Source organism: Xenopus laevis, chromosome 4S (assembly GCF_017654675.1).
Source record: "Xenopus laevis strain J_2021 chromosome 4S, Xenopus_laevis_v10.1, whole genome shotgun sequence".
NCBI lineage: Eukaryota > Metazoa > Chordata > Amphibia > Anura > Pipidae > Xenopus > Xenopus laevis.
This window is the reverse complement of record NC_054378.1, coordinates 23,438,660-23,455,386: the sequence shown is the minus strand read 5'-3', so window position 1 is coordinate 23,455,386 and position 16,727 is coordinate 23,438,660. Positions and strand designations below refer to the sequence as shown.

Genomic DNA, 16,727 nt, shown 5'->3' with positions numbered 1-16,727 from the left:
ATGATGGCCACAACCCAAACCTGTGATGATATTGCAACAAAAGCCTATCAAGCTGCTCAGGCTCACTTTCTGACGAGTGGCATCCACAGCAATGGCCCTCACATTCCTCCATGTTATCAGTGTGATACAAGGCAGATATGGCTCAGAGAGTAGACAGTGTAGATATCACTCAGAGTACACACAGGGCTGATATCACTCAGAGTACACACAGGGCTGATATCACACAGAGTACACACAGGGAAGATATAGCCCAGAGAATATACAGGGTGGATATCACTCAGAGCACAGACAGGGCAGATATCACTCAGAGTACACACAGGGCAGATATCAAAATATTATGACACGCTTCACTTCACCCCAAACATTAGTAGTTACTTGTATTTTGTTGCCACCAAACGACGAATTATAAACCACCATCCGTTTCAGCATCTGTGGTTGCTATAGAGGAGGCACAAAGGGAAAATGACAAAATGCTTGGGGCATATTTGTTTCCCTTCATACCAGCGCATGACACCCTGTCAGACACATATAAACTGCACTTTGCCTCCCAGAAATATACCCTCTGAGCCTGCAGATGCTACAGATTACACACCCTCTGTGGCCCTAAGCAGTGAATAGGGCCATAGGTTTAGAGGCCTCTGACACAATTTATGGCACTTAAAGGAGACTCCATCCTACAATCACCTGGCAAAAACATCCCAAGGAAAGAGAGAGGGGGGCACAGCAATATGGAACTGTTTGGTCCCCCAACACTACACACAGGAGGAATCTCACCAGGTGCTCTGGTTTGGGTGCTGCTCTTAGCATGAAATTAGAGTCCGGAGACAGCATGATGGGTTTTGAGGCAATCGGTACTGCTGGGCGACGTTGGGTAGGTGGGCTCGGGGCAAGTTGCTGAGGTTGGGAAGCAATAACCACAAGAAATGTGAGATCATGGCACAAGGAATGATGCACAGGGAAACACAATGATACAGAGTAGCCCTACAAAGGATGCACAAACCTACAAAGGATCCCCAGTGACACACAATGATACAGAGTAACACACAAACCCTGGGAAGGTTGCACAGTGACACACAAACCATGGGAAGGATGCACAGCGACACTGGGACAGGGATCAGTACAGAGACAGAAATGAACAGGGACTGATGTTCTGTGATAAACATGCTTGGGGAATGATACACAACAAATGAACAAAACAAAAGAATTCCCTTTCACCTGGTAAAAGCAAAGGAAATATGTGAGTTATGTTATATGAAAGGCATGTAATAGGGCAACATGATACTTTTGGGTATTTCTGCTGATTATTTTTGTTGCTTTTGCTTCCAGTAGTGTTTAGAGTATTGTTGCACATACAGGGCATGCACCACACTCCATGAACCGTGCAACACACACACTCACCAGGGGGATACTTGAGGAGGACATTTTACTGGCATCAGAGACATTTCTCACAACCTGGGAGGAAACAACAATATTCACCCCCTGCCGTCATATATCCAAGGAGAAACAGGTTAGTTAGGCAGCGCAGTTGCCTCTTTGCTCTGCCCAATCACATGCATCTGCATTAGGATACGGCCAGACAGAGTTGGGAGCCATAGGTACATGTCATTACATGCACACTGATAGAGACATAGGCAGAAATACATTATGGTTGTTGTGATCTTTTACCTAACTTGTACCTAATATTTCATTGTCGTGTGTCTGGTACAAAACTAGAAAATCAACTGTGCTTTGATTGGCCACTCCAGATTTGCCTTTTCTCCCACAGAAAGATTCATGAACAGAGAACAGGTAGCACAGTACAGTAAGAAGTGACCAAGAGATCTGCCTCTGTACAAATGGATAGTTGAAAGTGGTAGCACAGACTATAGCCAAGAAAGTAGCAGGAGTTCAGGAGTCACAATCTCAGGGTTCAAGAGCTCACCTTCCGGAGTTAGTATGATAGCATTTCCCATGTGGCCCAGTGAGCCTGGGAAAAGCACTGTACTGGCCAGAGAAGGAAGCTGTGTATGAGGAAATTACTAAGACTCATAACCTTAAAGGTAAAATCCTCCAGGACCACTGGAAATTTATCCATCTGTGGTCATCATTTTCTTGGGGTACCAAGTCAATATTAGGGATGGCTGTTGCTGTTCCAGCAAAAGGAATTAAGCAGGTCTGGATGTACAAACAGGGTCCCAGGAAAAGCTAAGTGAGCTACAGTACGTAACATATGGATGCCACTGGGCATTACAATCCCTTAGGAAACCCGCATGATACAACAATGGGAGCAGAATGCCCAGACTTAATCTTAATAGGAGGCTTGAGCACTTATTTATATGGTAGGACAACATCTTATTGCTCTAGAAAACCAAGCTTGGTCAAGATTTATCCCAGTATATGCCCTTTGCCAGTAACAGTCATACAGTCTAGGCTAATTTTTTCCAAAGATTCCCTAGATAGTAGGGATGAATTTTTGTGAAGGAAACTAAATATACTGAAAGTACTGGATATGCTGAAGGTGCTGATCCTGCATCATGGGATCTTTTCTCATTTACTGTAGACATTGAAAGTAGAAAGTATAGATTGAATCCATGAAGTTTGTGTAGTTCTATTGTTATTCACAGAAGATACAGCCCTAGTAATCATGGTGCAGACAATTTGGATGCCATTCAGGGCACAAAGGCAAACATGACACTGATAAATTTGGAAGATTGGATTTAAAGGCCATAGTGGAACCATGCTGGAGCACAGTGTGTTCTGTGAGCTCTGTATAAAGATGAAGTGACTTAAACCAACTTAAACTTACATATATGTCTAGGCAAAAATACAAGGATTAACCCTAAAGCACACCATGCAGTCACACTTGAAACCTACCTTTGGGCTTGGGGGATAAGAAGGTTCTGGGTTTGAAGACCTCAAAGCTGGTCTTCCTCTATAATTTTTCAGTTCCTCAGAGAAAGGGAGAGGTGGCCGAGCTGAGCCCAGGGACTGGGAAGGTGGTGGCGATGGAGACGGTAAATGCATCCATGTTGGCTGTATCAAAGAAGACCTTGAGGCCACTGGTGGAGGTGGCGGGGCATTCCTCTTGATTAAAGTGATATTGGGTGAAGATGGCTTTTGGGATGAAGATGATGCAGATAACATCCGAGGTGAAGGGGGAGGAGGTGCCATTCGTTTAGTAGGGTGACTCATTTCATTTAGATTAACATCATCCAGGTCTGTGGTATGAAGCTGTAGGCCACCAACAAATCGCCGCACTGAGGTGGAAGAAGGTGGGGCAGTAGGAGGGGGAGAAGGAGAAGCTGGAGGTCGCCCACCTGCCACCTACATGAAATAGCATTACTGTTATAGTACAAACAGTTACACATGGGGAACTAACTGTCACAGATGCCCCTCTGACACATGCATATATTGCAATGCTCAAAGAACACAAAGGCACAAACTAATGACCAGAGAACATGGCAGTTGTGCTAAAGTTGAATAAAGGACTTTGAAACAAAAGTACTTTCAATATATCAAGTAATGTTTAACTGTAGAGGGGAAGCGCCAGCTAAACTCAGCCAACAATACAACAACATTCTTTATGCAGCCATTTTGATTAGTATATACCCCCAGCTGCAGGTTGGTACCAGGCGCATTCTCGGGTTACTGTGGTTATGGAAGCAAAGGGGACACCAATTGGTGCATTCCTGCCCCACTTGCAACCCACTATTAGAGGTATCCAAAAGTAAAATAATCTCAGGGAGCCCCTGAGTGGCACTGCCAGCACCTGGCACACAGCACTCTGTTACCTCGTGATTATCACTCTCAGCAGAGGAAATCTGTTCCAGCCGCGTCTGGCAGAGTCTCTCTACCCACACTTGAACCTTTTCTGATTCCTCCAAGTCTTCTCTCTCCGTCTCAGAGACCTTGGTGTCAGTAGAGGTGCATGTGCCAGGTGGAGGAGACACAAGACAGAGATAATGCTAAATACTCTAATCTGGATTGGAACTCTGTACATACTGGCATTTTGTATTGTTTCTTGGTATAAGGGCCATTGAATCTTCTGTCTCTCTATCCCATGCAATAGAGTGCCCACACTATAGCATAGCTCAGCATAGATTGGCTCCACTATTCCTCTCACATTGGATTGGGGTCTCTGATGCTCCTAAGCCTGACCCTGTCCTGAACCCTGGTCCTATAGGGGAATGTAGCGTAAATACCTCCTGAACCAGACGATTTATCTTCAGCTGCTTCTCCTTTTCCAGCATCTCCTCCTTCTCCTGGGCAAGTTTCTGCTCAAACTCCATCTCCTTCTTACTCTTCTTCTGCTCAAACAGACTGTCCGTCTTGGACTTCTTTCTGTCCTTCCCTTTCTGAGGGTCAGTATTAAGCAATGAGCAAATAAAGTCACTAAGGAAGTGACATTTTATTCCCACAGAGGAACATGGCAAACAATGCAAACCATGCAGAGTGGAGTCTCTTTGTCCTTCACTGGTCAAGGGCCATTTCAAGATCATTTCCCACCAATGTCTCCCATCATGCACCAGAAAGAACTGTATGATCATTGGCCAATGTGTGGACACTGTAGGTGGGCTGTAAGTGTCTTGGATGCCCCTTAGAGAGACCCCTGTATAAATTGGTGAGGGAAACATGTCCCAATCCTACAGTAACTGAGAGGCTGCCAGAAAGGAAAAACAAAAGACACACATCCCTATAAATAGGATCAGCTAATGAGAACCATTGCCCTTTTTTGGGCATTGGTTCACTTGAATTGGGTTTTTGGCTAATGAAAACAGTAGAAACACATGAGTCTGGGCACAAGAGGCCTTACTAGAACAAGCCAAATAAACACACACACTGTACCTTCCGGAGGGTGGGAAATTTCCCTTCGTATCGGTAGAACCACCCGAATGCTATTGGAATACAAAACAAAAAAGCGCTTATGTCGGGGGGGGGGCTATCACACAATGACCAATTGGACCAGGCATAAATGAGACAAGCAGAGCTTCTAACAATCCCATCACATGCTTCTACTTCCACCGTCTCACACACCTCTCCAGCCAACTATGCCATTAACATTCACCTTGAGATGAGTCCTGTGAAACGATTGTACTGATCTACAACCCTTGCTATAAAGCAAGACTTTGGTGCAGCACAGAAAATGAAAGTCAGTTATTTCCCCCCAACCTCTCATTTGTACTACTACCATTAAGGTATATAGGAGGCATTGAGAGGGTGTTTTAGGGGTAGGGCTCAGCAATGGGTTAACGGGGCATTATACTGAATCATAACCATTGCTGCTACTGTATCTGGTGTGGGTATCTTTGGGTTTACTGAATATAATCGCCTTGCCGGTAGAACAGAAAAAAAACCCATTAGTGCCACTGCCTGCTGAACCCAGCACCTTCACCTTGTGGAACAACACAACTGGCCGTTTCAGTTCCTAATTGGAACTTTTGTCTTTTTTCCCTGACGAAAGTTCCAATTAGGAACTGAAACATTGGACCATAATAAACCTTTTCTGCATTATTCTTTTGTTTTGTTATAATTTTCCTGTGAGTGCTGTCAATCTGGAATACATTTGATGTTGAACATTTGAACTTGAACTTTTGGTTATGAGTTCCATATTGATATATATCAGTATATCATATATATATATATATATATATATATATATATATATATATATATATATATATATATATATATATATATATATTTATATATATTTTACAGTAGAGATTTCTGGCTGTCGGGGTGAAATGTCTGTATGGAGTCAGAACAGGGTGATCAGTAGGAAAAGTCTGTTATCCCTGACCTGCTTATTGCTTCTCTCCGAAAACGTATTGGCACCATCCTCTGAAAGAAGGAAAGGGAGTGTCATGAGTCTGCCTGTGGATATACTAAACCCCAACTCTACAAACAGGTGTCAAAACTGTGCATCGCCATTCCCTCAACTCTTCACCCATCCCTCCTACTCTGCAGCCATCTGAACCCATCTCCCCAATGCTACATACACACAAATAACTCTGCACTCATCCCCCAGTGCTGCATCCATTCCAGATCCTGCACCCATCCTCCAAATGCTGCAGCCATCCCCCAAGTTTGCATTCATCTCCCCACTAACTCCCACAGGCTGATTAACCCTCAACTCTTCACACAGGCCATCCCTCCAACTCTGCAGCCATCTGAACCCATCTCCCCAATGCTGCACCCACACATATAACTCTTCATGCATTCCACATCCTGTATCCATCCTCCAAATGCTGCACCCATCTCCCAAGTTTGCATTCACCCCCACTAACTCCCAGAGGCTGATTAACCGGAGAACATAAAAGAGTGGGTGCTGCTGTACAGATGCAGAGATAAAGGGTCGTTGATGAATAAAATGGCCCCAAGGTGTTCCTTGCACTCATATCACCTAGTTGTGCCCGTGTCACTGGCTTCATTGGCCCACTCCCCTTGTGAACTCTGTGCAGTGTGTAAACTGATATAGGGGAACCCTGGAGACACTGCCCCCTCAAGGTGCACTTGTGAATAAGTCCTATACAGTCCAATAGCTGAGAGACAGACAATCCAGCAAAGCAGGGGCAGTCCAAGAGAGACAGACTGTCCAATAACAGCAGAGACAGACAGAAAGACCAATAGCAGCAGAAACAGTCCAGAAAAGCTGAGACACACAGTCCAGAAGAGCAGAGACACAAAGTCTAGATAGACAGTAAAATAACAGCAGATAAATACAGTCCAATAGAACAGAGACAGGCAGTCTAATTGAACAGAGACAGGCAGTCCAACAAAACAGAAATAGACAGTCCAGTAGAGCAGAGATAGACAGTCCAGTAGAACAGTGACAGACAGATAGGTGCAGAGACAGACAGTCCAATAGAGTAGAGACAGTCCAATAGAGTAGAGACAGTCCAATAGAGTAGAGACAGTCCAATAGAGCAGATTCATACAGTCCATTCCGAGTTGGATAGGTTATCACTTACCTCCCTGTTATTGTGAATCTAAAGAAAACTGTTCCTCCTGCTCCCCAACTTACGTTTGTTCTTGGCTGTGGGGCTCCGCTGTGTCTTGGGAACTGGGGGTTTCACACTTTTAGGTTCCTCTTTGCGGCCCCAGTCTTCATCCCAATCCTTCTTTATTTTCTCCTCTTGGGATGATATCCTATAGAAAATCCATATGGCAGCTTTTACTTTCAGTGCCCCATCACGGAGTCAGGGTGAGTGGGTGCCCTGTCATTATTAGGGCAAGAAAAGATGCCCCGTCATGGAGTCAGGGCGAGAAAGGATGCCCTGTCATTAATAGGGTGAGAAAGGGTGCCACATCATGGAGTCAGGGTGAGAGGGTGCCCTGTCATTAGGATGAGAAAGGGTGCCACATCATGGAGTCAGGATGAGAGAGGGTGCCCCAATATAGAGTCAGGGTGAGAGGGTGCCCTGTCATTATCAGGATGAGAAAGGATGCCCCGTCATGGAGTCAGTGTGAAAGAGGGTGCCCTGTCATTATCAGGATGATAAAGGATGCCACATCATGGAGTCAGGGTGAGAGGGTGCCCTATCATCGTCAGGATGAGAAACGGTGCCTCATCATGGAGTCAGGGTGAGAATATGCCCTGTCATTAGGGTGAGAAAGGATGCCACATCATGTAGTCAGGGGGGAGAGAGGGTGCCCGTTATAGAGTCAGGGTGAAAGCAACACTTATGGCTTTACAGAGAAGTTTATGATATATTTTAGCTGAGTTTTCATTCCAAGCCCCCTACACGGGCAGATCTGGTTGGGTAGGTGATGGGTTGGGTTAGTGGCAGGTGAATGGTGGAGGGGAGACTAATATTAGGAGGTAATTTGGGTATAGCTGATCCATCGAACTACCCAATGGCAATATAAAGGAAAGAGAGTTACTTCTCCACCTCCCGGCGGTACCGCTCCTCTTCCTCAGCCACTTTCTGGGAATTCTCCATTTTTCTCCTGTAAAAGGAAAGAATGAATTAGGAACGATATCGGCATGTCTGGGTAGTGAATTTGGGAGCAGGACACAAAGAGACACAATGCACCAATCATTCCCAGCATTCCGCCATCATAAGTGTGCCCAAACTGACATCCATTTCTCTTCCTGAAATCCTCACTAGCTTGCGGCCAATGGGCACCATGGAAGGTGGAATGAGGGTGGGATACGGACTTTGTGCCAGCCCTTACTAAATTCACTATTCACTCCCCCCCCTCCCCCCCAGTTTGAGCCCAGTTATATACAGAGATCCAGCAAGATGTGCCAACATAACTAGCAGATGTGTTTTTACAGGAGGGCTTGAGTAGCCACCAGAGAAGGACTGCACGGGTGCAATAACAGCACCCTAATGATGTCAATACGGTATATACTTATATATGGACTGCAGGGCTAAGAGTGGTCATTTTGCTGCAGGATTGCACTTATTTCTTATTGAAAAGAATCGCTTTTAGCCCATGAAGTTTTGCCCCTCTGTACCCACAGCATGAGGTTTTGCGACTGTCAGTATGTCACAAGACTTTAGGAAGCCAGCCACAATACTGTGGGAACTCTGCCAGCAGCCATGTTTGAGCTAAGGCTGATAATGGTGCCTGGAGTAGATCAGGCAGTAGATCTGGGGGGGGGATGTAAGATGAGAAACACGGGCTCTTACATTCGCTCCTTCTCCTGCTGCTCCTTCACAATCTTGTTGGTTTCCATGGCGTGTTTCTTTTGGCGCAGAAGTTCCTGGCGCTCCAGTTCACGCCTCCGCTGCTCAGTTAGCCTTTCATCTTCTGTCATGAACAAGCCCCGCCCCTGCAGGGAAAGGACAGTTTACCTGGGGGCCACACTGGGGTATATAGCACACGAAAAGAGACACCCCAGGCAATGTCATTGCACCCCCACTTTACTTACAGCTCCTGCCACAATGGTGATAGTGAGACTCCGGCTCCCCTTTAACACTCTCACTGCCTAAAAGACACAGACGAAACTTGGTTAAACCCTGTTAATGATCTAAATAAATTTCACAATTGAAGTGATTGTGTTATTGGGACCCCAGGGAATCTTTTCACCACAGAAATAGATTATTACATTACATAGCCCCCCAATACACTGAATGCAGCAGAAATACCTCTTTATGGTCAAGGTTAGTAAAGTCCTCTCCATTCACTTCCACTATCTGATCTCCAACCTTTAAAGAACAGGAACAAACACTCAGCGTGGAAATATCAGGGCGACTCAGTAGGGCAGCACAGTGAAGCCTGGCTGATTTAGGGATAAGATTTAAGGAATTCCAAGATGAGGAGTTAGTAATGTCCTGATAGATACAGGATTTATACTCACCGTGGGGCCTGGCTGATTTATCGGTAACATGTCGGGAGTTCCAGGTTGAGGCGTTAGGAATCTCCTGATAGATACAGGATTTATACTCACAATGGGGCCTGGCTGATTTGATGGGTAACATTTGGGGCGTTCCAGGTTGAGGAGTTAGGAATCTCTTGATAGATAAAGGATTTATACTCACATCTAATCCAACTTCAGCAGATAAGGAGCCCGGTTTGACATTGCTGATAAATATGCCAGGTTTCTGTGAGGGTCCGCTGGAGATACTGGGAATAAGGTGAGACAAGCAGCCAATTTATTAATTAAGGGCACACACCAGGTGTCACTGTAGCATGGCTGAACTAGTGAAGGGCAACAGTAACCTACACAAGTCTTTTAACTGGAGGCTAGTTACCAAACTGTGGGGGGGGGGCGGCACCTTCTGAGGAATAAATATCCTCCTTCTATATCTTCCTTCCCTATTAATAACATTGACATACCTCCCAACATTTTGGAAGTAAAAAGAGCGATACAAAAAAATTTTCCGCATGTAGCGCAGCAATTTTTTGACCACACCCCTTTCTGTGGCCACACCCCCTAATTACCATGTTTGTTCTACAAAATTTGGCAGGTTATGAAAGTTTGAAAATATTTCTCCTTATCTAAACTGTGTTTTTGTGTCTCTAAATTGTTACATAGTATCTTATTTGCAACTGTTACCTGTTCTGGGCTCTCTGCTAAAAGCCAATTAAGTGAGAAACTTTGTTTCTTTTTCTGGCTGTTCAGTGCAGAGAAAAGAGGGACTTTCCAGTACAAATGAGGGACTGCGGGTTGAGCTGTCAAAAGAGGGACTGTCCCTCCGAAAAAGGGACAGTTGGGAGGTATGCATTGACTTAAGCATCATTTCTACCAGCCAGATAACCCCTATATAGAACAGGAAGTGCCAATCATTTCTACTGGCCAGAGGGCACGCCTATACAGAACAGAAAGAGCAAATCATTTGTACTGTCAAGATGACACCCCTATACAGAACAGGAAATGCAAATCATTTCTACTGGCCAGAGTATACCCCTATACAGAACAGGAAGTGCAAATCCTTTCTACTGGCCAGAGCGCACTCCTATACAGAACAGGAAGTGCAAATAATTTCTGCTGGCTGGAGGGCACTCCTATACAGAACAGGAAGTGCTTAGGAACAAAATGGGCTGATGGTATAGACTCCTGCAGATCCCTCTAAACACATCTGTGGAAGTAATACCATCACCATACTAAGAGCAATGCAGGGACCAGGTGGGTTGTGTGTGTGTAGAGATAGATAGAGTGTGAGAGAGAGAGTGTGAGAGAGAGAGAGAGAGAGAGAGAGAGAGAGAGAGAGAGATAAATTATAGATAGATAATAGATAGGTAGATAGATAGAACAGGGAGACTGTACAAACCTGCAGCCCAATCCTGTTGTTCCCACCAAACTGATAAACACTTTCTTCTCCTTCATTTCTCTTCCACCAGCCGATGCCAGTCCCGCAACACTGCTCTTGCCATCCTGCAACACAAGAACAACCAGAGCTGCCATTAATGGGGCCCAAATACAAGTGTTTGCCCCACAGATGAGCTACTATACTAGTTATAGCTGAGCAAGATGTGAACGGTGGGTCTAGCCCACTACCCAGAGGTTTCACTGCAGGGGGGGATCCTCTCTTCTTTATAATGTAAGCTGAACTGTTTCATTATACTTCAGTTCTGGTGCGTGCCCATTAATTAGGGGGTTCTCTCAAACATACGATATCAAAATACACACAGTGTCTCTCTGAACTGCTGCTGCTCCCGGCATAAAGGGCAACAACGGTAACAGGGGTTCAGGAAGTGTTTGAGAAGGACTGGGCACGCACCAGAACTGAAGTAAAAGTACCTGCCAGTATTTATCCTCTTGTATCTTTGAGTTCAACCTCTTGTTCCTAGGACCAGTCCAGCACAGTCAGTACGGGGAGAAAATTGTAAATTCTCCTGGCAATGCCAATGAAAAGTTCAGCAGCAGTAATTGGCTCCCTGTGCTGCTCCTTAAATCTGCTGTGTGGGTGTGCCACACAATCCTGAACTGGAGGACTATTCCTAATAATCTAATCATTAAAAGTGATCATCAGTGTGCAAAGTAAACTTTACCCCCATGTAGTGTTATGTCTGAAGAAACACTATGGCAGCTCCCACATAGAGGGAAGGAAGGCAGACACACCATGGAGTGCACTTACTGCGGTTTCGGACACAAACTGATCAGAGAACTGCCACTTCAGGGGCTCATCCTCACAACTGTGGGGCAGAAAAGAAAGACTGGAATTATGACGATGACCCAAGCACTAATAACCATGCTGCTCACATGCCAACTAGCACAGGGGGTGCAAGCAGCAGTTTACTATTAAAAGCTCAGGTCTTTGTGGCAGTGCAACAGAGGGGTGTTTCCACTCACACTATGAGCTGGGCAGTATAAAACATTGGTGCGAGAGGGAGTGTGCCCCATTACATTGTCATTAACTGAAATTGTTGCCATGGCATCTACATATACAGAGGAGATGGGCAAAGGCCTTCATTTATATTCCTTAATAACACAGTATTTTGTCCATGAAACGCTTGAATACTAATACCATGTACAAGGCACTCGTAGCACCAAGGGACCAAGGGAACCCCTGTGCACCAGAGGATGCCAAGATCTGGCTTGGCACAGCCATTAATACGTAAAAAAGACCCAATATAAAGTTTTTGCCATTCCAGCAACTACAGGTGCATATATGACAAACCTGAGACACAAGAGAGTCAGGGCAACACTTTACCTTTTTACTGGGATCATACCAATGTCTGTGAGACAAAGAGAGACAGGAGATATTAGTGCAAGGTATGGAGGTGACTGTGTGTGTATATCTGGCTCTGGGGGGGGCACACTTACGTCTGACTTTAATAGACACTATCTTCTTTGTGCGGATGAGGTTGATCACTTCCTCGTGAGTGCAAGACGAAATGGAATATCCATTGATCCGAACCAGCTCATCCCCGATCTGTGGGCACAACCATAAGAAATGGTGTAATCCAATAACATACACCATACACACATTTATACACACACACATTTATACACACGCACATTTATACACACTTCTCGTTTAAATGGCAGGAAAAAATGTTAAAATACCTAGGGATCCTTCTAACTCCCAAATTAGCAGACCTATACTCTCAGAATTAGCTCCTGATGGTTAAACAACTCACCTCAACACTTCATTCCTGGCATAAAAAACAGATCTCATGGTTAGGAAGGCTACATTCTATAAAAATGGTAATATTACCCAGGATTCTATACCTATTTCGCATACTCCCTATACCAATAAATACCGTAGATATAGATAAGCTACAAAACGAAATGTTCAGATTTTCCTTGAGCAACAAGCATCCAAGGGTAGCCAAAAAGATACTGATGCCAGGGGGGGCTAAATTTTCCCAATCTTCATCATTACTGGAACGCTGGGAAAAGAGACTTAATGCGTAAATGACATAAAACATTGGGAATTCACGTTAGATAATATCAGAAAAGCTTCTGTAACGAATCCTACTCAACCTGGCGGTCTAATGGTGTGGCGGGGTCGCCCGCCACGCAATAGTCGGGGGCCTGCCACGCCATCGTCGGAGGCGCATTTGGGCTTGTGATCTTTGCCCGTTATAGGATTGTGTTCCTGGTGCTTCTGAGCTGTTAAGCTATCTGTTATCTGATTCTTGATTCCTGTTATAACCCCTGCCTGGCTTTTTGACTATTCTGACTTCTGGATCCTGACCCTTGCCTGATACCCGACTCCGCTTCTGCTTAATCCCTCTGATTGATCTCCTAGTTTTGACCCTTGCCTGTCTGACTATGTTTATACTCTGCCTGCGTCGACCCGGCCTGATCTGACTACTCTTTTGCCAAACGCCTTGTACTACAACCTTCTGCCCAAAAGACTTTGCTTTTCAGTCGTGCCCCTTTGCCTGTTCAGAATCCTTCGCTTGGCACCTCTCTTATTAAGACCTGGCGGAATCCGATTAGCTGAGGGCTCCTCCCGAGGTGAAAGGCAGCTGCTAAAGGCTGAAGAAAGAGCCGAGACCAGGGTGCTTAGCATCGGTTCTGGATTAGGGTGCTGATCCGTGACAGCTTTTATCAACACAATTATCAAAGAGAATCCATATAAAATACTGTATGACTGGTACCTGACTCCGGCGAAATTACACAAAATATATGGTTCTGACCCTCACTGCTTCAGGGGCTGTAAAACGGTGGGAGACAAATTACATATGTTGTGGGAATGCTCACAAATCTATGGAAAGAGATCTTGCTAGAGAAAAATGTTCGACCAGACCCGTGGCTGGCTCTTCTTACTTTCAAATCTGACTCCCTCACCAAAAAGGAATTCAAATTGTGCTCACAAATTTGCCTGGCAACCAGGTGCACTATAGCACACAAATGGAAGGAAGGCATTCCTACATTATTGGAGGTTAAAAGGAGGATATGGTGGGTGTCCTCAATGGAAAAACTTACTGCAATGATACACCACAAAATGGACAATTTTACCCCCGACTATCCTGGTGTGAGACCCAAAGCTCTCTTAATTTTACAAGATCTGTAACTTGAAGTACATATTGTATGAGACTACTGTATTACTATTACCTAAGAATGACAGTTAGGATGAATATGTTACCTATACATGCTATATCTTGTGGAAAATGTCATTTCAACTTGGCGAGAGTCCTATTCCCCCCCTTCCCTCCCCTCTCTATCTTTATCTTTCCTTCTCTTTTTCTTTCTCCTATCCTATTTTATTTTATTTAACCTTATATATTGCAGTCTGGAATAAAATAAGCTGTTACATCTCAGAAATTATGAAGATTGTTATCTTGCAGTTCCAACACAAAATTTGTAACAAATTGATAAAGATATCACTTTAAAAAGATTAAAAAAAAAACATTCATTGTGGTAATGTACAGAACCAAAATTAGAAAAAAATTGTCTGTCCAAATATTTATGGACCTAACTGTATATAGTGGCAAGGGCACGTATGGAAAGGGTTCCAGAGAGAAACGGCCAAGCAGGTTCGACTCAGGGGAGAGCATGGGCTCTGTGGGAAGCAGATTCAGCTCACTGAGTAGAATGGCAAATGATAGATAAATGGGCAGAGCAGATAAATGTCAGAGATTTGCCCTGAATTGGACAAAGCCTGGAATATTAATGGATCCATTGCTCGGGAGCTGCAGAATGGTGCTAATAAGCTGTAATAGGGGTTATTTTGCAGACAGACAATACCATGAGATAATATCTAATATTTAAGGCGGCTGTGGGGTGAATTGACCATGGCTGGGAACTGCACACAGATAATTCCCACCACAATACCCTCCAGTGGCCATTGTGCCCCCCGAATTCAATGATTTCATGTCGGCGCTGAATGCTGCAATCTGATTGGGACAAAGTGATGGGAACTTTCTTGCCAGAAAGAACCGACACCGACAAGATGTCACTGCCAGCGCATGTCACTCAATGCACCCAACAGCTTCAGTATTAGGGTTCTTACAGACGAGTGCTTGAAACTGCGCTCCCCTGCGTTCCGTTTTTATGCGTGCAGGTGCAGGGGAGCGCAGGAGTAGACGCATTCAGTTATTTTAAATGGGGCTGTACTCACACAGGCGCATGTAGGCGCTGAAACGCAGGTTGAGACGCAACATGCTGCATTTTTCCTACGTTCGGCACCTACAGTACATGCGCCTGTGTGAGTACAGCCCCATTGAAAAAAACTGAATGTGTCTACTCCTGCGCTCCCCTGCGGCTGAACGCATAAAAACGGAAAGCAGGGGAGCGCAGCTTCAAACGCTCGTCTGTAAGAGCCCTTGAGGGGTTTCAACAGGTTCAGCATTAAGAAGTTTCTCACTGCCAATTGCCCAAGATTAATCCCTGGGGGCACAAATCTGGAATGGGATGTTCTACCCCCCTGTGCAGTTAAGTGGTAATTATTCACAGACCTGTCCGCTCTCACATCTGAACCCAAACTGAGGGTCCTAACCATTAACTGCAGGATGAGCAGCCACCTGATTCCCAAATCCTCATTTATTTTCCTTTGTGCCACTTGCTACTTTATCCTGGGGTGCAGGAAAGATGTAAAGTACCCAGAGAGAAAGGGGAGAGCAAGATAACAGGGACACACAATGGAAGGGGTCCCTGTAACTGGGCTGTTCTTCATTTCCTTCTGTTCTGGAAGTTCTAGGATACAGATACAGTTCTGACTGAAAGGAGCTAAGCAGCAAAATGCCCAAGTGATTTCCCCTATCATGCTTGATGGTGACAATGATTCCCTGAGTTTTCCCAACAACTTGTCAACAGGAGGGAACTTTTTACAAGATATCTACAAGTGGTGAGCCTAAAGGATGTGACTAACTACTCACTAGACTCGATACTCAGCCCTGATACAGTTTATCTTCACCAGGATCAACTTTCATAGATCTAAAGATTCCCACAAGGCAATTTGGTTGGTGCCACAAGTAGAGGGCCCGCATAACACTTCCTGCATCACAAACACAGACCTATGGATGATTGATCTGGGCTGCTGATGTAAATCTACTAAGAAAGATGATTATAGTAATAGTGAGTATAAGAGCACAGAAGGGACTGACCCTACATGAGGGCTAATGTTCAGTCTATATGTAGCACTATGTGAATCAGCGATTATTCACTAGGCTGAAGTATTTAGTAATAGTGAGTATAATAGCACAGAAGGGACTATGAGGGCTAATGTTCAGTCTGTATGTAACATTATGTGCATCAGTGATTATTCACTAGGCTGTAGTATATAGTATTATATAGTAATATATAGTAATAGTGAGTATAAGAGCACAGAAGGGACTGCCCCTACATGAGGGCTAATGTTCAGTCAGTACTACCCCTTCTGGTAACAACAGAATACATGGGCCTTACGGAGGTTACACCCAGCAGGATGACTTTGTTGCCATAAATACTATGTGCTCTTTCACCAAGCAAATGCCCCTTTTCTAATGAAGCCAATCACAGGGCTGGGGCAGGAGGAGAGGGCAACACAATATCGTGGGGAATGCCCCTGGGACCCCACAGAATTGCGCCACAGGAGATTGCTTGTGTTTTTTGTACATGATAAACCTTTTACGGGCAACACGTGGGGCTGTTTAGCTAGTGGCTGGGACAGTGAAGGAGCCAGACTCCCTGCCCAACAGATAAGAGATGGACAGCAGTGCTGCCTATACACCCAGGGGACATGCAATAAAATGAAGGCATGGCTATATCTGCTAGTAACGGGACGGGGATAAGGGGGGTCAGTACAGCCCTCCGGTCTGGAACCAGAGGCAGTGTATATCTATCTATCTATCTAAATTCAGTGGGGCCTTCCCACCATTTGCTTCTGCATTTCCCAGCATGCCTCAATCCTCCATTATAT

At 44.8% G+C, this 16,727-nt stretch overlaps 1 protein-coding gene across 6 annotated transcripts in view; it reads right to left on the bottom strand.

The window, feature by feature from the left end:
- The window catches only part of ush1c.S (USH1 protein network component harmonin S homeolog), a 40,198-nt gene that overhangs the window by 5,737 nt on the left and 17,734 nt on the right, over nucleotides 1-16,727 (bottom strand). For 3 of the 6 annotated variants that reach the window (XM_041591455.1, XM_018259768.2, NM_001096425.1), the window contains exons 5-15: nucleotides 12,200-12,308; nucleotides 12,087-12,111; nucleotides 11,511-11,568; nucleotides 10,704-10,807; nucleotides 9,471-9,555; nucleotides 9,078-9,137; nucleotides 8,861-8,917; nucleotides 8,619-8,761; nucleotides 7,864-7,929; nucleotides 7,004-7,128; nucleotides 5,780-5,820 (exon numbers count right to left, since the gene is read on the bottom strand). In XM_041591455.1, coding sequence (XP_041447389.1) covers nucleotides 5,780-5,820; nucleotides 7,004-7,128; nucleotides 7,864-7,929; nucleotides 8,619-8,761; nucleotides 8,861-8,917; nucleotides 9,078-9,137; nucleotides 9,471-9,555; nucleotides 10,704-10,807; nucleotides 11,511-11,568; nucleotides 12,087-12,111; nucleotides 12,200-12,308 — 873 coding nt within the window. Of the gene's footprint in view, nucleotides 1-375; nucleotides 439-774; nucleotides 895-1,398; nucleotides 1,453-2,853; nucleotides 3,304-3,770; nucleotides 3,888-4,181; nucleotides 4,335-4,824; nucleotides 4,875-5,779; nucleotides 5,821-7,003; nucleotides 7,129-7,863; nucleotides 7,930-8,618; nucleotides 8,762-8,860; nucleotides 8,918-9,077; nucleotides 9,138-9,470; nucleotides 9,556-10,703; nucleotides 10,808-11,510; nucleotides 11,569-12,086; nucleotides 12,112-12,199; nucleotides 12,309-16,727 lie in introns of all 6 variants that reach the window. The other 3 variants (XM_041591453.1, XM_041591454.1, XM_041591456.1) reach the window with 2 other exon arrangements.